At 38.0% G+C, this 27,915-nt stretch overlaps 1 protein-coding gene across 9 annotated transcripts in view; it reads right to left on the bottom strand.

Moving 5' to 3' along the window:
* Ncoa1 (nuclear receptor coactivator 1) overlaps nt 1-27,915 on the bottom strand; it is a 219,084-nt gene that overhangs the window by 38,261 nt on the left and 152,908 nt on the right. For all 9 annotated transcript variants that reach the window (XM_050125836.1, XM_050125835.1, XM_050125834.1 and 6 more), the window contains 4 exons: nt 25,892-26,032; nt 19,195-19,342; nt 16,657-17,983; nt 9,073-9,253 (listed from right to left, as the gene is read on the bottom strand). In XM_050125836.1, the coding sequence (XP_049981793.1) occupies nt 9,073-9,253; nt 16,657-17,983; nt 19,195-19,342; nt 25,892-26,032 (1,797 nt within the window). The remainder of the gene's footprint in view (nt 1-9,072; nt 9,254-16,656; nt 17,984-19,194; nt 19,343-25,891; nt 26,033-27,915) is intronic.

Raw genomic sequence — 27,915 nt, 5'->3', positions numbered from 1 at the left:
ACCTGCCTCTGCCTCCCAAGTGCTCAGATTAAAGGCCTGGCTGGTGGATGATTTTTTTTTTAATGTGTTCTTGGATTTGGTTTGTCAGTATTTTATTGAGTATTTTTACATCTATATTCAGAGGCCAGAAGAAGGTGTCATATCTCTGGGATGGGAGTTACAGACACCTGTGAGCAGCCATGTGGATGCTGGGAATCAAACCTCTAGGAATATCCACTGTTCCCTCCCTCCCTCCCTCCCTCCCTCCCTCCCTTCTTCCCTCTCTCTCTTTTTCTCTGTCCCTTCCTTTGTCTTTTTTTTTTTTTTGACAGGGTTTCGCTGTGAAACAGTCCTTGCTGTCCTGGAACTCACTCTGTAGACCAGGCTGGTCTCGAACTCAGAGATCCACCTGACTCTGCTTCCTGAGTACTGGGATTAAAGGCATGCGCCACCAATACCTGGCCACCAACTTATTTTTCAAGATAGTATTTCTCACTGGACCTTGATTCCACTTTGGCTAGACTGGCTGGCCCACAACCTTCTGGGATTCTCTTATCATTTCACTGGCCCTAGGTCTGGGATTGCATTACCAAATGAACATAGCCTCTTGTTTGCACAGCAAGTTCTTTATCTACTGAACTACCTCACCAGCCTGATGATGACTTTAAAAAATATTGATTTATTTTTATGTATATGAGTGTTTGTTTGCACATATATATGGATGGTGGTCTGAATGAGAATGGTCCACATAGGCTCATATGTTTAACTGTCTGGTCCCCAATTAGTTGAACTGTTTGGGAAGGATTAGGAAGTGTGACTCTGCTAGAGGAGTAGTATCAATGGGGGTGGACTTTAAAGTTTCGAAAGCTTCTATCAGGCCCAGTCTCCACCCCTCCTTCTCTCTCTGCCTGCTGCCCGCATACCAGGACATAAAGTTTTTATGTATTGCTCCAGTGCCATGACTGCCTGCTTCCTGATATGATAGTCATGGTCTCACCCTCTAAAACTGTAAGCAACCCCCAATTAAATGCTTTCATAAGATTTGTCTTGCTCATGTGTCTTTTCACAGCAATAAAGATACACTGTCTATGTGCCTAGTGCCTTTAGAGGTCAGAAGAGGTTGCCAGATCTTCAGTAACTAGTTACTTATGGCTGTGCTGACATGTAGGTGTTAGGAATCGAGCCTGGGTCTTTTGAAAGAGCAACAAGTGCTCTTAACAGCTGAGTCAACTATCCAGCCTGACATTTACTTCATGTAAATGCATGTAATTACAATCTTTAATTAAACTTAAGTCTAACTGTGACAAATGATATAAAAACAAAATTCTGTAGAATTCTGACAGACACAATAAACAGTGTAACTAAAGCAATGATGGTAATCACTTGATTTCTACCACTGCCTAAATCAGGACGGTGGCCACAGGCTCCCTAAACTTGTCCCACTGCTCTACTTTAACAGCAGATCTCCAGCACTAAACCTTTTAAGAAATAAAGCCTAGAAAGAGTTAATTATGTTTCATTTTGAGAAAATGTGCATGGCTTTGTACTATCAACACCAAGCACTGCAGTTAGTTTACTTAATTTGATATTAAGGACACAGCATCTTATTTTACTAGTCTTTATGGAAAATTCTAAGAGAATAAGTTAAAGTATTTTCAAAACATAGCCAGTCATGGTGGCATACACCTATAATCCTAGCATTGAGAAGCTAAGGCAGGAAGTTCTGGAGTTGGAGGGCAGCCTGTTATATTTAAAAACAAAATGAAAACCCAAAAAGAAACAAAGAGTAAAATTCGCGTGTTGAGTTTGATGTCCAGGCAAACATTAGTAAATAAAAACAAACAACAATAAAGCCTATAATAAAACCACTCTGATTCACTCAAAAGTTTTACTTCTATAGGTTCTATGCTTAAAGGAACTTGGTTTTATCTTAGGGCCACTTCAATCTTTAGACTTCCTTTAGAAACTGCCTTTTATAGAAAATTTGAGTTATTTCTTAGAGTCTAGGAAACATACAAGTTTTCTCTTTTGTTTCATGGTAGGGGGCGGGGAAACCCTATTTTTAGTTAAGTTTGTTTTCTCACCACAAATGTGAATGAGTGAGTGTGTGTGTGTGTGAGAGAGAAACAGGACAAAAGGTCAGCTTTTGGAGAGAGGCAGCCAAAGTGGAGTTTAACAAAGGAGCCTGAGACACTTAGTAGGGCATTAATATACATATGTAATGTTGTTCTTTCAAAGGTTTGCTACATTGTCCAGGCAGTCCTTGGCCTCAAAACATTCAGACATGGCTCTGCAAATAGCTCAACATAACAGCGCATCAACTTAAACCTAGCCAAGGAGAAACTCTGTATCCCCTCTAGCGATAATGATCCCAGAAAAAGGTTATTAAATAATTTAAAAAATTTCTGCACAGCAAGGAGAAGGCATCATCTTTCAGGAGGCTGTTTTTGCCCTAGTTACTACCTCCAATGGTTGATCTAACAGCTTCCCATTCTCACATTCACGGCTAATCCCCCTCAGCTGTTGAAAATGAAACTTGTGGCTCAGTCTGTGTTACATCTGGCAGTGACTGCACAGCAGTTAGGAGTGTCGTTGTGGTCTTTAAACAGTGAGTAGAAAAAGGGGCGATTTCTTCAGTAAACAAAAACTTCCATAAATTAGAGTCTAATAACCAAATAGATAAACAGTCAGAGACTAAGAAGAGGTTGCCTAAGATCATTGAAAACGGTCAACGTCTACATGGGAAGCAGAAAGTATAAAAAGGCAAGATCTCCTGAGTAAATTGGGAGCATGGGGACCTTGGGGAAGGGTTGAAGGGAGGAGGGGAGAGGCAGGGAGGGGAGCAGAGAAAAATGTAGAGCTCAATAAATATCAATAAAAGATGAAAATAAAGAAAACAGTCAACGTAACACAGAGTAAAAGTAATATACTTTGAAATTACATTGTGAAAAACCCCCATAATATTTACAAAGATAAGAAAATGTATAGTTCAAAGTACTGAGAAAGATATATAGAAATAGGAATATCAGTGGTATAATTTGTGAGAGGAATCATTTAGTATTACCTATGCATCTATTCTTTGATCTAGACATTTATATTTAGAATTTATACTTCAGATATACCCTCCCAAGTGATAGTCATCCCTATGTAAGGTTACTTATTACAGTTGCTCTGAATAGTGAAAGGTACCAGTCACCAGTCAGCTCTAAGTAACCCTAATCCTCATGTAGATACAAGAGTGTAAAGTTATGAACAGCATGCCACCCAAGAACAAGGTTAACAGACAAAACAGCCAATGTGCCTAGTATGATGTCTTTTCCTCAGTGTGTAGCTCAGGCTGGCTGACCTTGAATTTGCTTATGTAGCCAAAGTTGGCTTGTAACTGGTTATCCTCCTGCCATGTGTATACACACACACACACACACACACACACACACACACACACACACACACATAACTTAAAAGTACACACATGGAAGATGAAGAGAAGTCTGTCATATACTGTTTAGACTTACAAAAATATGACTTTATTAGAATGAAAAGATAATACTACATATTGGTATTGTTTTGCATTTATAAGTATGTGAATATTTTAATTACTAAAATAAATAAAAACCCACACTATATATAATCTCTAAGACAAGAAAATGAAATGAATCTTAAGTACTAAAAACTTATTTCATGGGGAACTTATTACTTTATAGCTATATATTTTATGATTATTATTTTGCTTTTCTTGAGACAGGGTTTCTCTGTAGCTTTGGAGCCAGTGCTGGAACTAGCTCTTGTAGACCAGGCTGGCCTCGAACTCACAGAGATCCACCTGTCTTGCCTCCTGAGTGCTGGGATTAAAGGCGTGAGCCACCACCGCCCAGCTATAGTTCTATATTTTAATGATCTACAAGTTAATAGGGATATATATATTGAGGGAGTTGTAAAAAGATCTGTAGGAGGAGCTCAGTTGTTTACTCAGATACTTCTGGAATTCCCTTGCAACCATTTAATCAGTCTACAGTCTTTTTAAAAAAGTCTCTTAATAGGCAAACTTGATTATAATTTTGAGTAAAACAAGTGTTACTGGCATGGCAGGATAGCTCAGTAAGGCAAGTGAAGGCACTTGCTATCAAGATCAAGGCTGGCCCATCTTTACCTTGTACATGTGATCCTCCTGCCTCTACCTCCCTGGGATTGCAAGTACGTACCACCATGATCAGTTTTATGCGGTGCTAGAGAGAGAACCCAGGACTTCATGCACACTATATAAGCATTCCGCCAGCTGAGCTACATCCCCATTTACTGTTACTTGTAGGTACTCACCATCTTATTTACTTGTTTAATTTATATTGCAAAACTTTATTACAAATTTAAAATATGGGGAACCCTAATTCTACTGAAAGCATTAAAAATTATGGACAGTATTATGGACAGTTGTTCTTTTAAAAGATCCCATTGAAGCTGGGCGGTGGTGGCACATGTCTTTAATCCCAGTACTTAAGGTGGAGGCAGGCGGATCTCTGTGAGTTCGAGGCCAGCCTGGTCTACAGGTTAGTTCTAGAAGAGGCTTCAAAGCTACAGAGAAGCCCTGGAGAGAGAGAGAAAGAGGGGGGGGGGAGAGAAGAAAGAGATCCCATTGAAAATATGGCATTCCTAGGCTTAGTTCCACTCCTGTCAGAGTGACACTCTCAAAAACCTAGCTGTATTTGTAAGGTCACTACACCATCCAGTATTTAAAGCTTAATTCTCACACTAAACTGGAAGGTCCAGCCAGGGTAAACTGCTTCTCAGTAAGATACCTAACTGATTCCTCACATATTAAAATTTAGATGACAGCAAGAATTTTTGTTTTACTATGCTTTTAGAGTTACATTTATTGCCCCTTTCCTTCTCAGCACAAAGTGAAAAACTTCTCTGAATGCAGAAGTGTTAATGGGATGTGGCCAATGAAACCTAACTTTACTTGTTTGTGTGTTGTTGACCTTTCAATGAGAACAGCTAATGAGTATTCATTAACCCTGATGCTAAAGAAGTTAGACTAATGGAACTCAGACAGACCCACTCAGTGAAGGAGATGGGGCAGGCACATCCCAGGAAGAGTTCCTTTGGCTGAGATCCCTGGTTACCCACCATGTATACTCATTCCATTTGACCTGGAGTAAGGCTGTGCTACAGGTTATAGCAGACACATCAATAAGGCCATGAACAGACAGAGAAAGCATGAGATGTTTTTCTCATGACCAGAGATCTACAACCCAAAGCCTCACAGGGTCTCATGTTGAACTTGGAGCTTGCTGCTTTGGCCAGCATGCCCCAGGGAACCTCTTGTCTCTGTCCCGGGATTGCAGGTGTGTGCTGTCATGTCTAGCATTGTATTTTCATGTGGGTGCTGGGGATTGAGACTGGGTCCTTATGTTTGCAAGGTAAACACAGTGCCAATTAAGCCACTTCTCCAGCCTTGGTATTACTTCTTTAGTAAATGCGCTTGGTTAAAAATAACTTTACAAATTATCAAACATTCAATTGACTCTCAAGGACAAGCTCTGGAGATAGAAGGACATAGAAGGACGGAGAAGAAAACTGAGAGCTTGAGGCCAGCCTGGGCTGCTTTGCAAAGATCCATCCCAAAACAACAGTGAAAGCTCCAAACAAACAACCAAAAGAACAAAAACTGCAATCAGTGAAATAAGAAAAATAAAAAAGGGAAAAACCCACAGTGGAAAGGAGGAAGAAGCCTCAGCAGAATTATGAAGTCTGAAGGATAAAGCACAAATGGAAAAAAAAAAAAAACCTGATGCTGTAACTCAACTAAATTGAGACACAGGGGAGAAGATTTTCCTAAATGGGTTTTCTCAGAAGAGTGCTAGGACAACTCAGGAACAGGCCATGGGCTATTGCTGGGACAATTAAAGGACAATGAACAGCTGCCACCAGACCTCTGCTCTGATGCAGCTGACTTTGGAATGTGCCCATGGATTAAAATGGTGAGTCTGTGACTCATGGCAGAAGTTCAGCCCAGGGAGTCTCCCAAAGTGGGTGCCAAGGCTGCCACAGGAGTTTCCTTGTTGCCAATCTCTATCCCTCTTAGCAACTGAGAAATGAGGCCTCTGCAATCAGAATCTAGGTTTAATGCCAGGAAAAGAGGCTTCTTTAGCTAAGAAACATGCTAGCTACCATAATTTTCAAATTCTAAGTCTTTCAGAATATACTGAGAGAGTGAGAAGTCACCACTCAAGCAATGTCAATAGCAGCAAAGAGAGAGCAAGCACATTTAATACTGAATGTAACTGAAAAACAAAATGAAAGCACTGCAATAGAAAGGATGGGTCATGAGATAGTTACAGTAAAGGACCGTCGCACAAACGCTGGATTCTCACACTTTCCTCCATCCATTAGGGTAGCCTACTGTTTTGAGAGAGGTCTGAAAGAGTTGAGACTGGTGGGCAGGGTGTCCAGGCCCCTCCTGTGTGGACTCAGTACTTTGTCTTCCCTATGTTCTGAAACTCTTGGGAGAGATATCTCTGGCCTACTTTGGTTCTCGTGGGGAATCTAAGCAGGTCATAAAGCTCTTTGAGGCCAGTAGAGGGTCCTGCTACTGCAAAGAAGGGAAGCTACTGAAGTGAATGCAGCCTTGCAGGAGACAGTGCGGATCAGCACCACCCTGTAGAGCAGGAGCTCTCCCAGTTCTTCTTTCAAAATAGTGTACTTCTACGTGTATGAATGATTGCCTGCATATATGTTTGTGCACCAGATGCATGTCTGGTGCCTGGGAGGCCAGAAGAAGAGAGGCATCTAACCCCTTAAATCAGAGTTACTGACTGTTGTGAGCAGTCATCAGGATGCTGGGAACCTGGAATCTCTGTAAGAGAAGCCAGCACTCTTAGCCTCTGAGCCATCCCTCCAGCTCTGACTTATTCAGCTCTTAATCATTGTTTTTTTTTTTTAACTTCACAATATTTTTAGTACTGTTTTACTTTATTTAAAAAATCTTTAGTTTCTACTTTTTATTCTTCTTAAATTTACTTAATTTCATTTACATGTTTTTTTTTTATTTTATAATTGGATTTTTCCCCCTCCTGGGCAGAGCCAGGTGTTGAACTGACATCCCCCTCAATGACAGGCACAACCACAAAGATCTTCCCTCCTCACATTCTCTCCCTTTTCCTTTTTTATTTAACCCTGCTTCTTTTTTGCCCTATTCCTGGCTCTTGCCTTCTCTGTGCTATTTTACTGGCTAACAATAAATTTTTCACACTTTCTTTTCCTCCAGTTACTAAGGCTTGTTTTCTCTTCTCTCTTCTATTGGTTCGCATCAATACTTATGTAGATGAGAGTTCCTATCTCCATTCGCTCTTTTTTTATTTATTTTTTTATTTTTATTTTTATTTTTTTTGGTGGGAAGCATAGCCTGCTGGTAACCATTATTATTTTTTTTTTAAAACATCTTTACTTCACCTATTTCTGAGTGATCCTGGTATAGGAAGTCAGTTGTTTTATTTGTTCTTTCATCATTTTTACATCTTTGTTTTATTTTAAGTGGTACTAGGTATAGAAATTAGTTAGGCTTTTGGTATTGCTCATTTGATACAATGTGTCATTTTTTTGTCTTAAAGATTTCCATTTTATCACTGGTTTTAATTGTTTTCAGGTAATTTGGCTATGATATCTTTTTTTTCTCTTATAAATCAAGCCAAACAAGAAGTGTTGACTCAGAGACCTGCCTGCCTCTTGCCCTCCTAGTGCTGGGATTACCTGACTGTAAAAATAAGAGTACTGAGAATATGTATCATGTTCTCGAATTAGACAATGACAAGGTGTACGGTGAGAGCTTTTTGTGTTAGGCAGCTGTTGAAGCCTTTGAATCTGGAAAATCATCCTCAACTAGTTCCAGAAAATTTCCCCTATTTTTCTGTTTGGCATTCTCTTCCCTTCCTCCCATCTTCTTCTACTTGTTTATTTATAGTTACTAATATACTGGCCCTCTTTGGTAGGCCTTGCAATTTCTTTAACTTTTTCTTCTGTGTTTTCCATTTTTTAAAATCTTTTTTTCACATTTCCTTCATTCATATTCTCTCTCTCTCTCTCTCTCTCTCTCTCTCTCTCTCTCTCTCTTTTACTTTCCTACCTACCTATACATAGGGATATCCATATACCCATCCATACTGACATCTATTTTTTTCTTCCAGACAGAGACTCACTATGTAGTCTTGCTGGCTTGGAACTCACTACATGCCAACCTGGCCTTGAACTTGTGGTGATCTTCCTGACTCTGCCTTCTAATTTTTTAATTTGTACATAACATTTCCAAGAGATATTCTTGTCATTTTTCTTCTTCCCATGACACTGTTATCTTTACCTTTCCAGCTGTGTTATTTCAGGTACCAATGAACTCACTGTATGTTTTTATTGCATACTTTGTTTCTTCTGATTTTTTTCTTTATTTCTCCTCCTCCTTCTTCGTTTTCCTTTGGTTTTTCAAGACAAGGTTTCTCTGTGTAGTCCTGGCTGTCTTGGAACTTGCTTTGTAGACCAAGCTGACCTCAAACTCAGAGATTTGCCTGCCTCTTCCTCCCGAGTGCATTGAGTGTGACATCATGCCGGGTAGAGTCTTTTTGGACCACCAGCCCATAAATCAAAACATAGAGACTTAATATTTGAAAAACATGATCTGACACAACATGTTTTGTTGTGTTTCTGAGTGTTATTATGGGAAGCTCTGGATAAAAACACAAATCACTCTCCTTACAGTCAACCACTCACTATAACATCAATTGCAGTAGGACAGGGATTTTACTACATTAGAAACAGACAAGATCAATGCAAGCTGTAATTCTAGTATTGAAAGATGAAGGTAGGAGGGTTAGGAGTTCAAGGTCATCCTCAGCTACAAAGTGGAACACATCAGAACCAGTGTAAATGGAAATGAATGATGAGTTAAGTTCTTATGTCTAAAGATAACTGTTTAATGTTTAGTGTTGCATAATGAAAAGATGTCTCATTCTCAATACACAAACAGCTTCTGCAATCATGGGGCAAGACAATACGCTAACCCACAGTTCTACTAAACACTTGAAATGAGATGTGGACCCCAGCACGTACTGTTCAGCCTGGGAGCAGATCTAGCAGTGGTGGGCTGAAGGGACGCTGGCAGCATCTCTGACTTGATATTGACGCCAGTGACCGTACCATCCATCCGGTCTGTCTCACACAAGCTGGGCAATTGCGCTGCCTTCTCCAGCGTGGGCAGTAACTGATCAAACTGGTCAAGGTCAGCTGCGAACTGAGAAGAGAAACAAAGTTGGAAGGAACGAATTTTATATTCTCATCTGCAGGTGGAGAATGAAATCAAATGTGACAGAAGCTGATTTAAGAAGGGAGAGGAGCCGGGCGGTGGTGGCGCACACCTTTAATCCCAGCACTTGGGAGGCAGAGGCAGGTGGATCTTTGTGAGTTCGAGACCAGCCTGGTCTACAAGAGCTAGTTCCAGGACAGGTTCCAAAACCACAGAGAAACCCTGTCTCGAAGAAAAAAAAAAAAAAAGAGAAGGGAGAGGAGTGGAGCTTTAATAAAATCACATGATCTGGCCTGGTGTGGTGGCACACGCCTCCAATCTCTGCACTTGGGAGGCAGAGGCAGGTGGATCTCTGAGTGGGAGGTCAGCCTGGTCTACAAGAGTGAGTTCCAGGATAGTCAGGACTACACAGAAAAACCATGTCTTGAAAAACAAAAAAATTTACATAATCTATCTATTCTACTGGGGAAAATTTAGACTCTATGAAATAATATTCAAATACAGCAGACTGTAATAACAAATTATCTAATACAGCTTGGTAGAAGTGTGAATATAGGAGAAAAACTTGGGCTGGAAGATATGAAGATAGCTGTGCTGTGATGCATTGTGGTGTTTTTTTCCCCTGTCCTAGTTTTCAAAATACTGTAATACTTTAAATGATTATATTATTTTAAAATATGACAAGAAGTTTGTGTCTGGGTTACCTCACTCAGGATAATTTTTTCTAGTTCTATCCATTTGCATGCAAATTTCAAGATGTCTTTTTTTTTTTTTTTTCTGCTGAGCCGTACTCTAATGTGCAAATGTGCCACGTTTTCTTTACCCATTCTTCAGATGAAGGGCATCTAGGCTCTTTCCAGGTTCTGGCTACTACAAATAATGCTGCTATGAACATAATTGAACAAATGTCCTTGTAGTATGATTGAGCATCCTTTGGGTATATTGCCCAAGAGTGGTATTGTTGGGTTCTGAGGTAGGTTGATTCCCAATTTTCTGAGAAACCTCCATACTGATTTCCAAAGTGGTTGTATAAGTTTGCGTGTGGATACTAGCTGTAAAGCAAAAGATATTGAGCCTATAGTTCATGATCCCAGAGAAGCTAAGTAACAAGGTGAACCCTAAGAAAAACATACATAAATCTACCTGGAAAGGGGAAACAGACAAGATCGCCTGACAAAACTGGGAGCATGGGGATGGGGGGAGTAGGGAGGGTGGAAGGGGAAGAGGTGGGGAGAAGGGGAGGTATGAGGGAACAGGATAGTCGAGATGGAGGAAGGACAGAAATGAGAGCAAGGAAAGAGATATTTTGATTGAGGGAGCCATTATGAAGCTAGCAAGAAACCTGGCACTAGAGAATTCACAAGGATGACCCCAGCTAAGACGGTAAGCAATAGAGGAGAGGGGGTCCGATCTTCACTTGCCCTGTAGCCAGACTGATGAATATCTTAAATGTCACCATAGAATCTCCATCCAGCAACTGATGGAAACAGGGGCAGAGACCTGCATTGGAACACTGGACTGAGCTCCCAAAGTCCAGTTGAAGGGTGGGAGGAGTGAGAAAAGAGCAAAGAGGTCAAGACCATGATGGGTTCACCCACTGAAACAGTTTACCTGAGCTAATGGGAACCCACCAACTCCAGCCAGACAGGGAAGGAAACAACATAAGTCCAAACTAGTCCCTCTGAATGTGGGTGACAGTTGTATGGCTGGGGCAGACTGTGGGGCCACTGGCAGGGGCTCCAGGATTTATCCCTACTGCTTGTACTGGCTTTTTGAGAACTTACTGTGCTTGGATGGATACCTTGCTCAGTCTAGATATAGTAGGGAGGGCCTTGGATCCTCCCCAAAGCAATGTGCCTTACCCTTTCAGAGTGGATGGGTCAGATGAAGGGAATGGGAGGAGGGGAAGGAGAGGGAACTCGGATTGATATGTAAAATGAAAAAAGAGTGTTTGTTTTCTTTTTTAAAATAAATAAGTTTGTGGAAAAAAATTTTAAAGTGTGTAAACTTGAGAGATATCAGAAAGCCCAGGAACTTAACAGAATAGAGAACCTCTGTTTGAGGGTATATATAAAAGAAAGTTGGCTTTTATTTCAGAGTAGTATTATACTATGAGTACTGTGGGATAATTAATTAGCATAAAATATTTACCCTGCTTCAGTTTCATTATTTGATTGAATTAAATTTTACCTGTTGGAGTGTAAAAGTGAATTACATGTATTATTTTAAATGTCCTAGTCTTTCCAAAGTTATATTTCATATGCAGCCGTAATTCCTTAGTTTTCACTGCTGAGTAATGTCCCTCTGTAAGAACATATCACAATATAATTATCCATTCTTCTGTAATGGAGTTTTGGGCTATTTCCAGAAGTAAGGCTTTAATGAACAGTTTTAAGCATGGCTTTTATTATGCATGTATGAGAAACATTAGCAATCAGGGAAAATGAACAAATTCAACTACATTAAAATAAAAATTTTACTTCATAAAAACCAAGACAAATAAAATAATAACCACCTAACCATTAATGAAAACACAAGCAATTCATGGAAAAGACACCTGCAAATATATAACTACTGGAGGATCATTCTTTAAATATATGAGGAACACATTAAAAAAAAGCCAACAGACAGAGAAAGCACATTAAAATAATGGGTATGACTAGATTAGGCAATGTACAAAAGAAAATATCCAAATGATTAATGGACATTAATCAGAGAATGTGAACTAAAAACTATAGGCTGTTATACACATATTCCAGAAAGGTTTGGTTTAAAAGATTGACAATACAAAGCATTACCAAGGATATAGAACAATTACAAGGAATTCTTGTATAATAGAAATATCACATACTACTAACAATGAGTTTATGCATAATTTAGGATTGTGCAATTCTACTTTTAAGTATAAACTCAGCAGAAATGTATGCACATGAACACTGAGACAGACCTACCGGCATTATCTGATATACAGTGACATTACTTTGTAAAGACATTGTTAAATTTAATTTTAAAGCTTGATATTTAAATATATTTAATATTTAAAACTATTTTTCTGCTTAAAAAAATAAAATATTAGTTTTATTTTAACTAAAACATGAGATGCAGTCTTATCTTCAAATAGCACACATGCAGTCAAAATGGAGAGAAGAACATGGCTTAGCTCAGGAAAGTTAAGGATCTTTCCAGAAGTAGAATGTGTTAAGGAAGAGAGATACTCAAAGAGACAGGGCAGAAAATCAAGCTGTTTCAAGAAGCTCAAGGGCCTGGGCATACTAAGTGTGACTCTTGTGTCACAACAGAGAGTCTTAATAAACGGCACTGTGATGTAGTGTCATTCAATTTGAAGACCTCTACATAACATGAAAGCTCTTCAAAGAGAAGGTTCATCTTTTCCTGAAATTCTTTCACGGTTTATAAGCAATTGCACAATACATGAATCTGTCTATTAATTTTCACACCTGCTCCACAACATCCTAAACATAGAAGTTTCTAACACTTGTGAACAGGCTTCTTTTCATTCACTTCTGTCTCAGGACATGTTATGGAAAGGCAACAACCTGCTACCCAGAATCTAAGTTCCTGTTCTCTGCTGATGATACAGAGTACAGCAGAAGCAGCCTTAGAAAAATGCCTTAACGAGGTCACCTTTCCTATGTCCTCATATTTCTCTCTTATTTTGTTCATATCAGAGGCTCCACAAATTAGCTGTTACCCAGAGTCCTTTGAAGAATTTCTGGTCTGCCAGACAGAAACTTAACAGAGAAATACGGGAACTAACAGATGTTATGTCTCCAATGGGCCTAATAGACATCTATAGAACATTCTATCTAAACATAAAAAAATATATTTTCTTCTCAGCACCTCATGGAACCTTTTCAAAAACTGACCACATACTCTGTAACAAAGCAAATCTCAACACATACAAAAAAATTGGAATAACTCCATGTATCTTATTGGATCTCCATGCCTTAAAGCTAAAATTCAACAGCAACACTAATTTTAGAAAGCCCACAAACACATGAAAACTGAACAATGTTCACCTGAATTACCAATGGGTCAAGGAAGAAATAAAGAAAAACATTAAAGAGTTCCTAAAATTCAATGAAAATGATCACACAGCATACCCAAACTTATGGGGCACAATCAAAGCTGTGTTAAGAGGAAAGTTCATAGCACTAAATGCCTACATAAAGAAGCTGGAAAAATCCCATGCTAGCAAGTTAACAAAACACCTGGAAGTTCTAGAACAAAAAGAAGCAAACTTACCCAGGAGAACTAGACGGCAGGAAATAATCAAACTAAGAGCTGAAATCAACAAAATAGAAACAAAGAAAACAAAACAAAGAATCAATGAGATATGGCTGGTTCTTTGAGAAAAATCAACAAAATAGACAAAACTATATCCAAACTAAGCAAAAGGCAGTGAGAATATTCAGATAAACAAAATCAAAAATGAAAAGGAGGACATAACAACAGACATGGAGGAAATCCAGAGAATCATCAGGTTATACTTCAAACACCCGTACTCCACAAAGTTGGAAAACTTAAAGGAAATGGGCAATTTTCTGGACAAACATCACTTACCAAAATTAAATCAAGATCAGATAAGCAAATTAAATATAACCTTTCCTGTAACCACAAATAAAATAGAAACAGTCATTAAAAGTTTTCCAACCAAAAAAACCTCAGGTCCAGATGGTTTCAGTGAAGAATTCTATAAGATTTTTAAAGAAGAACTAATACCAATACTCTTCAAATTGTTTGACACAATAGAAACAGAAGGAAAGTTGTCAAACTCTTTCTATGAGGCTGCAGTTACTCTGATACCCAAACCATACAAAGATACTACTAAGAAAGAGAATTACAGACAAATCTCACTCATGAACATTTACACGAAAATACTCAATAAAATACTGGCAAAACAAATTCAAGAACACGTCAGAAAAATTATTCACTATGACCAAGTGGGCTTCATCCCAGAGATGAAAATCTACCAACGTAATCTACCATATAAACAAACAGAAAGTCTACCAATGTAATTTACCATATAAACAAACAGAAAGCAAAACCACATAATCATCTCATTAGATACTGAAAAAACCTTCGAAGAAATTGAATACCTCTTCATGAAAGAAGTCTTAGAGAGAGCTGGAATACAAGGAACATACATAAACATAATAAAGGCAATACACAGCAAGCAACAGCCAACATCAAACTAAATGGAGAGAAACTCCCAGTGATTCCACTGAAATCAGGAACAAGACAAGGTTGTCCACTCTCTCCATATCTATTCAATATAGTACTTGATGTCCTAGCTAGAGCAATAAGACACCAAAAAGGAATCAAGGGGATACAAATTGGAAAAGAAGAAGTCAAACTCTCACTATTTGCTGATGATATGATAGTTTACATAAGTGACCCCCAAAATTTTACCAAGGAACTTCTACAACTCATTAACTCCTTCTGTAATATAACAGGATATAAGATTAACTCAAAAAATCAGTAGCCTTCCTTTATACAGATGATAAATTGGCTGAGAAAGAAATCAGAGAAACATCACCCTTCATAATAGCCACAAATAACATAAAATATCTTGGGGGTCAATCTAACCAAACAAGTGAAAGACCTATGTGACAGGAACTTTAACTCTTTGAAGAAAGAAATTAAATAAGACACCAGAAAACGGAAAGACCTTTCATACTCTTGGGTAGGTATAATTAACATAGTAAAAACGGCAATCTTATCAAAAGCAATCTACAGTTCAATGCACTGCCCATCAAAATCCCAGCAAAATTCTTCACAGATGACAAAAGAACAATACTCAACTTCATATGGAAAAACAAAAAACTCAGGTTAGCTCAAACAATCCTTTATAATAAAGGAACTTGTGGAAGTATCACAATCCCTGACTTCAAACTCTACTACTGAGTTATAGTAATGAAAACAGCCTGGTATTGGCATAAAAACAGGAGGGCCAATGGAATCGAATCAAAGACCTGGATATCAATTTACACACCTATGAACACCTGATTTTTGACAAAAAAGCTAAAAATATAAAATGGAAAAAAGAATGCATATTCAACAAATGATACTGGTATAACTGGATACCAACATGTAGAAGAATGAAAATAGATCCGTATCTATCACCATGCACAAAACTCAAGTCCAAATGGATAAAAATACCTCAACATAAAACCAACCACTTAACCTCACAGAAGAGAAAGTGGGAAGTACACGTACACTTAAATGCACTGGCACAGGAGATCACTTCCTAAATATATCCCCAGTAGCACAGACACTGAGAACAACAACTAATAAATGGAACATCCTGAAAATGAGACTCTTCTGTAAAGTAAAGGACACAGTTAACAAACTAAAACGGCAGTGTACAGAATGGGAAAAGATCTTCACCAATCTCACATCGGACAGAGGATTGGTTTCCAAAATATACAAAAAAACTCAAGAAACTTGACATCAAAATAACAAATAATCCAATAAAAAATGGGGTAGAGATCTAAACAGAGAACCCTCAATGATGAATCTCAAATGGCTGAAAGACACTTAAGGAAATGTTCAACATCCTTAGCCATCAAAGAAATGCAAATCAAAACAACTCTGAGATTCCATCTCACACCTGTAAGAATGGCCAAGTACAAAAACACTGTTCGAGAGGATATGGGGTCAATGGAACACTCCTCTGTTGCTGGTGGGAATGCAAACTTGTACAGTCACTTTGGAAATCAGTATGGAGATTTCTCAGAAAATTCTAAAACATTCTACCTCAAGACCCAGAAATACCACTTTTGGGTATATACACAAAGAATGCTCAATCATACCACAAGGACATGTGCTCAACTATGTTCATAGCAGCATTATTCATAATAGCCAGAACCTGGAAACAACCTAGATGACCCTCAACCTAAGAATGGATAAAGAAAATGTGATACTTTTACAAAATGGAGTACTACACAGTGGTAAAAAAATAATGACATCTTGAAATTTTTAGGCAAATGGATGGATCTAGAAAACATCATATTGAGTAAGGTAACTCAGACCCAGAAAGACAAATATAATATGTACTCACTCATAAATGGCTTTTATACATAAAGTAAAGAAAACCCAGTCTACAGCCCATAACCCCAGAGAACCTAAGTAACAAAGAGGACCCTAAGAGAGACCATACATGGATTTATATCGGAAGGAGGGAAAGAGAAGCTCTCTTGAGTAAATTGGGAGCATGGGGAGCATAAAACAGGGTAGAAGGAAAGGGGGAGAAAGGGAAGGGAGCAGAGAAAAATGTATAGCTCAATAGAAATAATAATAATGATAATAATAATAATAATGATGATGATGATGATAAATGCCCATGCTGTGAAGCCAGGATCACCCACCTGGCTCTGGGACTCCAGTTTAACTTCCTCGGGAGCAGGTTTGGTCATTGGGGTTGGGTTTGTGTTACAAGGATCCATCTGTTCTTTCTTTTCCACTTTGACCTTTACATCGTCCAGACTCAGGTTTGGAGTTGATCTTAAATCTTTCTCATCTTTGTCTAAAAGGTAGCGCAGGAGCTGATGGTCTTTTGACTCTTTTTTCTTTGAAGCATCCAGTTCTAGTTTTATGCTGGCATTTCCTGGAGCTTGTCCAGGCACTGACACGGCAGAAGTTGATGCACTGTCCTTTTTCTCCGGTTCCACAGACAAAGTGGTGATGTCTGAGGGACTGCCCTCCTGTAAAAGCCGGTGTAGAATTTTGTGACGCTCAGTCAGAGAACTGTGGGAAGAGGGGCAAGTACCTCCTGAAGGATTAGTGGAGGCAGAGCTGGAAGTGCCGGTGCAAGAAAGTACATCTTTGCAGCTTGTGTCTATATCAGCATGCCGCAACTGCTGTTCTGCAGTTGTTGTCAACAGCTGTACTAGTTTGTGACTAGTTTGAGAGTATTTACTGTCTCCATCAGAGAGTCTGTCATTGTTATGCATAAGTCCTGAGTCCAGAGGTTTGCCATCATTAGCACTGTTGTCAGATTGGATCATTTCATTTAAAATGGATGCAATCTCTTTGTTATCTTTGGACTCAGCTTTTGCTGGTTGCATACTTAATCTGCTAGGTGAATTCTGTGAGCTCATCTGCCTAAGGCCTGGAGAACCGGCAGAGAAGCCAACAGAGTTATTGGGTCCTTCATTCATACCTTGTAAAGATGTTACTGGGATATTTGAATACGGTCGGTTATTATTATTACAGGCACCACTAGTAATGCCAACTGGGGAGCTTAATGTTGGAATATTTGGAGGAAATGAATTGTTTGGCATCCTAGCCCTTGTTGCCAAGCCAGAATTAGCCTGTCTCCTCGGAGACATGAACTGCGTGAGGGAAATTCCTGTACCTTCCATAGGAGAATTATTGAGGTTCAAAGAGGGATTACTGCTCTGGGAACCTGCCTGTCCCTGGTTTAAGGCAACATTGGCTACAATCTGATTTCCAGGTGAACATCCAAAACTCCCTTGGCTGTTGCTAGAATTACTATGACTGCTGCTGCTATTAAGGTCTGAGCTCTGTTGGCGGTTTACTCTGGCAGAGGCCATGTTGTTGTTGGATGGTGGCAACGTAGATGAACGGGTCACACCATGAGCTGGAGAGATACCAGGATTGACTGAGGGGTTTATTCGGGGAATTGACATTCCAGAATTAGTGTCATCTTGAGGAGAAAGCCCACTGTGCTCCCTAGGGGAGAAAAATACATTATTATTCAATCATTCTAATTTGTTTTATTATTTTTTCATGATGACATTATAAGAAAGGCCAATAGCCTCATTAATGTTCCAAGCTATCAAGTAGAGAGTTTCTGCACCACCCTAAATTAAGGAAAACCAGGGAACTGCCATTACCTCTGTGAAGGGCAGCACTACTTCCTAGAATTGGCACCTATGGGCTCTTAAATCATTGACAGTTTCAGTTGTGTGAAAAAAAACTTTTCTTGGTGTTGGGAAAATATGCAATAGAAATACAATTATTATTGTAATAACAATTTCATTTGAAAGAGAAACTTCCCATGCCTTTATTTAGAAAGTATTTTATTTATGACTCCCCTGTTACAGCTTTTAAGTATTTCAACTCCAAAGAGGAAGACTGGGTAAGAAAATACTGTGTCACTGATGCAAAAATTAAAAAGGGTGATATGCAGACATAGCAGATGTTTTGAAAGAGAAATCACAATATGAAAAAAGAACTGTGCTAATTCCACTCACAAGAATATTTTCAACTAAAACTAGAAAAAGTCAGAATACTGAACTCAGGTTTTACCAGAGCTCTTTAATCAAATGTGTAACTATGACAACAGATTTGTGACTGGCATTACCATGTTCCAATAAGCAAAACATCAGATGGAAAAAAGATGAAGTGAGGGAAATGTCTTTGTTTTTAATGCTAAATTTTATGCAGTTATAACTTAGGGCTTTTAAATAAATAACAGCATAAAAGAATAATTCCATGAATTTTCTATGTGTATCAGATAAATTTTACTTAGTGGGAGGGAACAAATTAGAATATTGAAAAACTTCAAGTTGAGAGTTTAACTAATGAGTAAGGCTTCTATGATAAACTGTCAACTTGAACTCCAGAGTCATAAACGTTGTTCTAATAAAGAACCCTTGAAAATAAAATAACAATGTTATAATCACTGAGAGCTCTTCTAAGACTGTAAGTGCCTACGTAGAATGTTGCAAATTTTTTAGGCACCATTATGTTTTCACCCCTAAAAAATAATTTTTTTAGTCCCACCTTTCCTGTCTCCCTTTATGAACAACAAAGCTACTTGATAACAAAACTCTTATACCCATTGTTGATATACTGATAGATAATTAATATTAATTATGGATATACTCATCATACTATTCTTATGCCTAACTTATAATTTCTCTCCAAATAAGTAGTACCTGTCGATGATATGAATTCCCATGATGAAAGGTTGCATGTCAGGACTTTGAGGGTAGCAAAGTTTACACTTGGTGTGGGCGCTAAGCATTGTCCCATCATTCAATATGAATCTATAGGATGGGCTGGAGGCAGTGCCACGAGTCATCACTGTTTCAAACAAAAGAAAAACCTAGTTAAAATTCTGACACTTGAACGCTGGGCAAAGGACGGCTACTAGGTCTTATTTCTACTAACAACCTCATTGAAAATGCCTTCTCAATTGCTGCCTGCTGTGATTCAAAGAATAGTTTAGAGATGTGTGTGTGGAGGGGCTCCATTTAAAATATACCACTTGACAAGTTTTAACTTACTCTCATTTGAACAGCTGCCTCCTGATATAAATTAGGACTGTGACAAACCGCAACCTAGTAGGTCTCCATTCAAAATACAGGGAAGTGCTTCTTTGCCTTTAGTATTATCTTTAACAAGTTTTTATTATTATTATTATCTTTGGCTGGCTTATGGTTTAAATTATAAATACTGAGATATAATTCATACACTTTGAGGTTCATCCTTTCTATTTTAAGGGGTTTCTAGAGTTCTTGATTTACTGAGGAAAATCCTTCAGGTCCCATCTGACAAATTATTACACATATCTATATTATTTTTGATGCTATAATTTTTAAAATTTAATAAGCAAATTAAGATAAAATTAATTATTACTAGTAAGGAACAAAAGCTATGTTGTCAGTAAATTGCTTTATAAGCAATATCATGTAAGTTCTGTCTTAACTGTTTATTAGCAGCAGGCAAGAATATAGTTACTGGGGTAAGTGCTTGTGAAATATGGAGAAACTTTCCAAGACGGAAGGACTGAAATGTCATTGTTGTTTTAGTAACACCATAGAATTCTATCTTGAGGCTTAATAGATTGTCAATATAAAGATTAAAAAGGTAATACCCACTAAAATACAAGAACTACTATCACAAATGACTGTTAAAATTAAGCCTGTAAAAAATATTTTGAATACATTCATTTTTTGTGACAAAGTCTCTGTATGTAGCCCGGGCTATCCCAGAATTTATTCTATAGCCCAAGTTGGCCTTAAACTTATACTCTTTTTGCCTCAATCTGCTAAGTACTAAGATTAAAAACCTGTGCCAGTTATGGCTGCTTAATTACACTTTAAATATCACATTGAAGAGATTTTAGATAATCAATTAATATTTTTTATACTACATACTATTCAAGATAAGAGAAGCTATGATCTCTTTTATCTTGGGTGTCTGGTACTGACTGAGGCAGAAGAGTCTGTTGAATTGGCAGTAGGATAAAGCTGCCTGCGTACAGAAACGAGGATGTAAGCTTTGCATACTTTCATCTAAGTCACTGCCATGCTTGCCAAACACAGTGCATGGAGAAGTTCAGTAATTAACAAAGGATGAAAAGAATCTTTAATACACACTGATAACTTCTGTGGAAGAGTATAAGCAAATTTTTGCTATAGTCAGTTATAAAATTATGTTAACATTCAACTGTTTATAGTTTTTAAATTATTTAGAAAAACACAACTTCAGCAGAAAAGTGGCATTATACAATATATTATTTACACGAGTTTTTACAAGGCCAGGCAAAACAAATAACACATCTTACATTGTTTTACTTACTCCATTTTATCCATTTCTTTATCTTGTTCATTTTTCAGATCTCCTTATTACACGGGGAAACACTGGTTACTTTACAGAGCTGCTCAACACAGCAGCATTAGCCTACATGTGGCCATTTGAAATTACATATAATGAAAAATTCACTTCCTTAGTCACACTACCCACATTTTTAGACCTTGACATCCACATGGTTCAAAGAGGGATTACTGCTCTGGGAACCTGCCTGTCCCTTGTTTAAGGCAACATTGGCTACAATCTGATTTCCAGGTGAACATCCAAAACTCCCTTGAGCAAGGAAGTCAGGACCGCGAGGGGTGTGTCCACCCACTGAGACAGTGTGTCTGATCTAATGGGAGCTCACCAAGGCCAGCTGGACTGGGACTGAATGAGCATGTGATCAAACCGGACTCTCTGAATGTGGCTGACAATGAGTGCTGACTGAGAAGCCAAGGACAATGGCACTGGGTTTTGATTCTACTGCATGGATTGGCTTTGTGGGAGCCTAGCCTGTTTGGATGCTCACCTTCCTAGACCTGGGTGGAGAGGGGAGGACCTTGGACTTCCCACAGGGTAGGGAACCTTGACTGCTCTTACGACTAGAGAGGGAGGGGGAGTGGGGGAAATGAGAGGGAAATGGGAGGAGGTGGAAATTTTTAATAACTAAATAAATAAATAAAACACTTTGTGGAAAATAAGTACTCTGAGTAATGAAAGAATTTAAAATACCCTAAACATGCCATGAATCTCCTAAAATGGGAAAACAGAGCCTGTATCAAACTCAGCTAAGTACAAAACAATGTTTCCTGGTTACATATATTAAAAGCTTGTTAAACCTGGCTTTATATTTTCCTAATTTCTCTGTTAGAAAACATCTTAGGCTATAGACTCATTTAGTAGTATGGTAGGTCCATGAAGTCTGACTTGACAACTGTCACCTGCATCCATCTTGCTCAGGGTACCAGAAGCATCTTAACCTCAACTTCTCTTTGAAGTATTAGTCTGAACTGAACAGAACCTATAAATCTTCGCCAATTTCTTTTTACTCACATCACCTTCCTCCTAGTTTAAAGTTCCTCAAGTGGTTTTAATATCCACTTTTGGTGTGGGAGGTCCTACTGTCGTTAATGAATAAAGAACTGCCTTGAGCCTATGGCAGGGAAGAACAGAACTAGGCGGGAAACTTAGGCTGTATGCTGGGAGAAAGAAGGGCAGAGTTGGGGAGATGCCATGAAGACACTGCCGGAGACAAACGTGCTGAAACTTTGCTGGTAGCTAACAACCTCGTGGTGATACACAGATTAATAGAAACGGGCTAAATTAATATAAGAGTTAGCCAATAAGAAGCTGAAGCTAATGGGCCAAGCAATGATTTAATTAATACAGTTTCTGTGTGATTATTTTGGGGCTAAGCGGCTGGGAACAAACAAGCAGCCACCTGTAATACACTTTTCTCCAGTCTCAGTGCAGACCTATGGCTTCAGTCTGGTTGAAGCAGTGTTCCCCTGTGCTCTGAGACTGAGCTGTGGTCACAAATGTGACTGGAAGATGAAGTAGTAAGCATCCTTTGGAAGTATTTTATGAGCTAGGTGTCACAGTCTATTGTTGTGATCATAGCACTTGGGTAGTAGAGGCAAAAGGGTCAGGAATTCAAGGGCTTCCTCAGCCACATAATTAGTTCGAGACAAACCTGGGCTACAGGAGAGGCTGGGTCAAAAAAACAAAACAAAACAAAACAGAAACCAAAAAACCTGGGGGTACTTCCTAAAGCACTAGCCTAGCATGTATGAGGTTTTAGGTTCAATTTCTGGCACTAACTCTATCTCCCCACCACCAAAAAACTTCAAACAAAACAAACACTTCATAAATTTTCTTGGTAGAAAGCTGCCAAAAGCAAAACAAAACAAAAAACTAAGCTAAGAACAAAATTGTTAATAAATATTAGGATTTTATAACAATTGCTACCTTCAAATAGTAAATTATTGGAAAGGGAAAAAGATGACAGATGGAAGAAAATTTTCTCTTGTCTAGTAATCACTATAAAAATTTACACAAAATCAAGGATATAGTAGCAAAATTTGTCCCTTTTTTCTTCTAAATTTAAATTTATTTAGGTGGACAAATAAAATTCTATTCATTTTAACTATGCATTATTATGCCTTGAAGTACTTATTCATCATGAATGGTTTAATCTAGCTAATTAACATATGCTATATCACAATTATCACTTTCATGGTGAGAAGACTCAATATCTATTCTCCTTCCTGTGTTCCTCAAGAATGTAATATATTGCCGGGCGGTGGTGGCGCACGCCTTTAATCCCAGCACTCGGGAGGCAGAGGCAGGCAGATTTCTGTGAGTTCGAGGCCAGCCTGGTCTAGAAGAGCTAGTTCCAGGACAGGAACCAAAAAGCTACAGAGAAACCCTGTCTCGAAAATCAAAACAAAACAAAAAAGAATGTAATATATTGTCATTAGCTATACTGTTTATGCACACAATAGAACTGTTAAGACTTATCCCTCATACATATCCAACTGTAATGCTTTTAGCAACATCATCTCAACAGTCCCCCACTCCGCCCCATATGCCACCTACGCTTCTCATAGCCACCATTCTACTGTTTCTACACCGTAAGTGTATAAGATCATATGGTACTTGTATTTTTGTGCTTGGCTTCTCTCACTTATTGTAATGATCTCCAGGTTTATCAGAGGAGTATCATCTTTTTTATGGCCTTACAGTATTTCATTGTGTGTATGTGTGTGTATATATGAATATTTTCTTCATTTCCATTTATCCATTGATAAACACTTAAGTTGATTTCATATTTTTGACTAACAGGATACAGGTATCGCTCTATTATATTGATTTTGGTCCCTTTGGTTATATACCCAGAACTGGGATTCCTAAATTGTATGATAGTTCTGTTTTTATTCATTTTTTGAGGAATCGCCATACTTTACATTATAATGGCTATACTAATTTACAATCTCCCCACACATACACTCATCTTTTGTCTGTCTGATGACAGTCATTCTACCATGAACATGTCTCACTGGCTTCACACTGCCCTTACGTGACAGGCAGCAGAGAAACTGCAAGTGTAAATTAATACTCTCTCCATCTTTGACAGGTGAATGGTTCTTAAACTTTATCACTATTTTTAAGGTCTGTTAAGATATCTGGGCCCTCATCTGAGATTTTAATTCCGTAGGTAATTTAACAGGTGAGTTGCACATGTTTTCAAAGACTATATCTCTCTTACCAGTATAGATCTATTGAATACAAAATACTGGAAGATGTACTTTATCCATAGCATGCTGTTTGACAAATAGTCTTTAATCTCTAAAATCCTAGAACCAGACTCATATGAACTTTGGTGATCTTAGTTTCAAGGGGAAAAAAAATAAAAGTCATTTTTATCAAGGAATTCTGTTTTTCTTTAAAAGTGGAAGGCATTATATTAAGAAATGTCTGACGAGGAAAAGGAGCTGGACTACAATTCCTTTTCTTTACACTGTCCTCTAAATTACTGTACTTCGTATGCAGAAAGATTAACTACTTATTAGATTTTAATTAACCTAATTTACAGAGACTCCTAATGTTTTATAAACTATGGCTCTTTTGTATCTGTGTGAAGCTAAATCATTTGTATAATAAATACCTGTTTTACCCCAGTGGAAATGTATACCAACTATAGGTAAACCTCAGCTATGCTATGGAAGGCTGACTTTGGAAATTATGACAAAAATCAAAGAGACCCACATACTACTTCACACATTAAGTAATGAGTGGAGGCTGTGCTCCAAGTTCCAAACCTATTCAAGAGTCAAACACTGTAGATAAAATCAAAAGTTCACACTTAGTAGAAGGAATCTATCAATATTATCCTTCCAAGTCAGGATGCACATTGGGACTGCCTGGGAAAGTTAAAAATAATACAGATTTTTGGCTCTTTGCATAGTCTTGAGGAGCGGCATGGAGTTTAGTAAGGAGTCCTCTGGAGAACTACTACTCTGTTCCAGAAAAACTACAACTTTGAGATTTCTACAGATGGCTTTCAGGAAAAAGAAATTCTTCCTATTAGGAAGCAACTAACCTACGATGTAATGGATGATATACCATCAGGAAACTGAGGACAGATGTTATGGGAAAAATGTCAAAATTAAAAAGGGTGTGAGAATAATGAAAACATCTCATTGCATTTTAGGACTAGCAATTAATAGAATCTATCAAATTAAAGCTTACATTGAAAAAGGAGTACTAGGCTACCATATACGACAATATTTTAAAGTACATAAACAATCCCCTAGTTTTAAATCTCTTAGAACTTTCTGACCTTGATTCACAAATAACTTCCTCTATTTTCCTGACAATATTGGTTGACTTCTTAAGGGTATGGAATATACTTGTTTTATGCTCCCACAGACCTCCTAGATATGGTAAGTATAATTAATGTCAGAACTTCAATCTAAGTCAGAAGACACATACTTCAACAGGCACGAAGTTAAAATGAATGGTACAGAGATCTCTGCCATCCAGATATTCTCTGACACATTTATTTTCCTGGGGAAAATCTTTAAGAGACAGACAAAAAAACCCAGAAAATCCCTTGCTCTCACAAATTATCAAATCTGACTTTACTTTTTTAATAGTTATACTTCTATTATCATAAGGGTCACACTGATTTTAGCTGCCCTGCATTCTCCTCAAATACTGTGAGAACAACCCTGCTTCCTAGCAACCACTGTATCCTTGGCACCTTATATACATAGTGTTCTATGCATGTAAGGAACTGGACACATCTGCTGAATGAATGAATTAATGAATGAATGAGTGAATGACTGCCACATGACATCCTAGTCTTTAGGATGTGCATCCTGGGTTTCAGGATCCACTCATGAGTTACTTTGCTTACCCATTTCTTCCTTTCCTAAAATTTATTACAGAAGCTGTAATTTGGAGAAAATACTTATCAAACTATGAATTCTAAGAAAAGTTACTCAATAGTAACACACAGATTAATGAAAAAAACTGAGAAAAATGTTTTACCTTCTTGAAACAGTTGTCGGGCATAAGATGGCTCTCTGCCCTGAGGTTGGAAAAAAGCATAAATGCATTTCCTTACTAAATCTTCCCAGCCAGTTCTGCCAGCAGCTCTCAGGGAACTAGTATCAATAGAGATGATTTTACCTGCACAAAGAATGAAAATTGACATTTGCATTAGTATGTGAGATTTAGTTCTAGTCAGGTATTAACATCACATCAAAGCTAAGGATGTAGCTCAGCTGGCCCAGTGCTTGTCTACAATACATGAAGGTCTGAGGTCAATTCCTAGTACTGCTGAACAGGCCATGATGGTACATGTCTGTAATCCCAGCATTTGGGAGGTAGAGGCACACAAAATTAGAAGATCAAGGTCATCATGAGCTATATAATTAGTTAAAGTCAGCCTGGGCTACATGAGACCCTGTTACAAACAACCACAAACAACTCCCCAAAATACAAAATCAGCAAAATCATCTGGAGCTGTTGAAACGTATCAGTTCAAAATCCTCAGACCTGTTCTTTGATTACACTTCCTGTACACTGCTCCTCTTTACTGCTTTCTATGTGCTGACATCTAACTGCATTACTTATGAGGTAACAGAAGGAAAAATTAAATGTATTATTCTAGTCTAAGCTATTTCCCAATGACTATGTGAAAAGAATATGAGAAAGAAACAGGTTTTCCATTTTTATCTCTAGTTAATTCCTATAGGCACGTCTACAATGAAGACTGGAGGCAACTAAATAAAAACCTTAAGGTTTGCAAGGCATCATACTATTGAAATAATGCTTTATAAAATTCAGCAGTTATTTGCTATAGCTGTATTTGTCCAAATTTCCTATTGTTTTTGAGAAAATTCTGGCAAGCTATTTTTCAGTTAATTAAGAGTTCAGTTAATAAGAGTATTTTTTGGGACCATTTTTATTATATACACCCACAAGAGCCCAAGTTCAATCCCCAGCACTTCCCTACTCCAAGGGCTCTGCCAACTCAGCATCTTCTCTATCACTTGTTCTTGACCACCTTCTGTATTTTTTTGAAATGGTTCAGTGAAAAACTGGTATCTCATTGATATCCAGATTTCAATTTTTGTAGTTACTAACAAGGCTGAGTATTTTCATGTTTCTTTTCCTATGAATACCTGATTGTATTTCCTCCTCTTGATATAATCAAGTCAAGCCTACATAATGTATATGCTTTTTCATTTAAGTAAAATTACACACTCTCTTCTCCCACAATTTGGTTTCCTAATTAATAAAATATTCGTTAACTTTCCTTTAACTTGTAATGATCTGGGATCTAAGGTACCCAACTCTACTTGAGGATCTCATCACTCAACTCCTGGAATAAATGTAGATAGAAAGAATACCAGTTCAAAATTAGAGAATTTTGTTACTTAAAACAGTCTGAAGAGAGTCTAGTGAACACTAAAATTGAAAGCATAGACAAATTTTTAATGATGTAATTTTTGTCTCTTACTAGGCCACACACAAAAGTTTATCATAACAGCAACTCACCTGCTACATCATCTTCATATACAATAATGCTCTTCTTAGGCAATGACTAAGGGATGGGGTGTGTGCATATGTGCATGTGGGGGGGTCTGGAATTGTGGAGTTATGGAAGAAAAAGTAATTATGTCTTCAGCAATAAAACTAAATGATTATGCTTAAAATAGGACCATGAAGAGTTTGGTTTAGAGTATCTCTGTTTACCAAAGGGAAGTTGAACCAGCCACCAACTAACCAACCAACCCAGAAGGAGGACTTAAAAAAAAAAAAAGGGACACGAAGCCAGGCATATGTGCACGCCTTTAATCCTAGCACTCAGGAGTCGGAGGCATGCAAATCTCTATGAGTTGAGGTTATCCTGATCTGCAGAGAGAATTCTAGGACAGTCTGGGCTATTATGCAGGGAAACCCTGTCTCAAAAATAAATCACTCCACATATAGTTAAAAAGTAACATTAAAATGCAGTATTCAATATTTACTTTACCTCACTAGTATTCAGTAAATTCTACTCTATG

This window comes from Alexandromys fortis, unplaced genomic scaffold (genome assembly GCF_014885135.2).
Source record: "Alexandromys fortis isolate MF-2015 unplaced genomic scaffold, M_Fortis_MF-2015_v1.1 scaffold_252, whole genome shotgun sequence".
NCBI classification, from domain to species: domain Eukaryota; kingdom Metazoa; phylum Chordata; class Mammalia; order Rodentia; family Cricetidae; genus Alexandromys; species Alexandromys fortis.
This window is presented reverse-complemented; position numbering and strand designations above follow the sequence as displayed.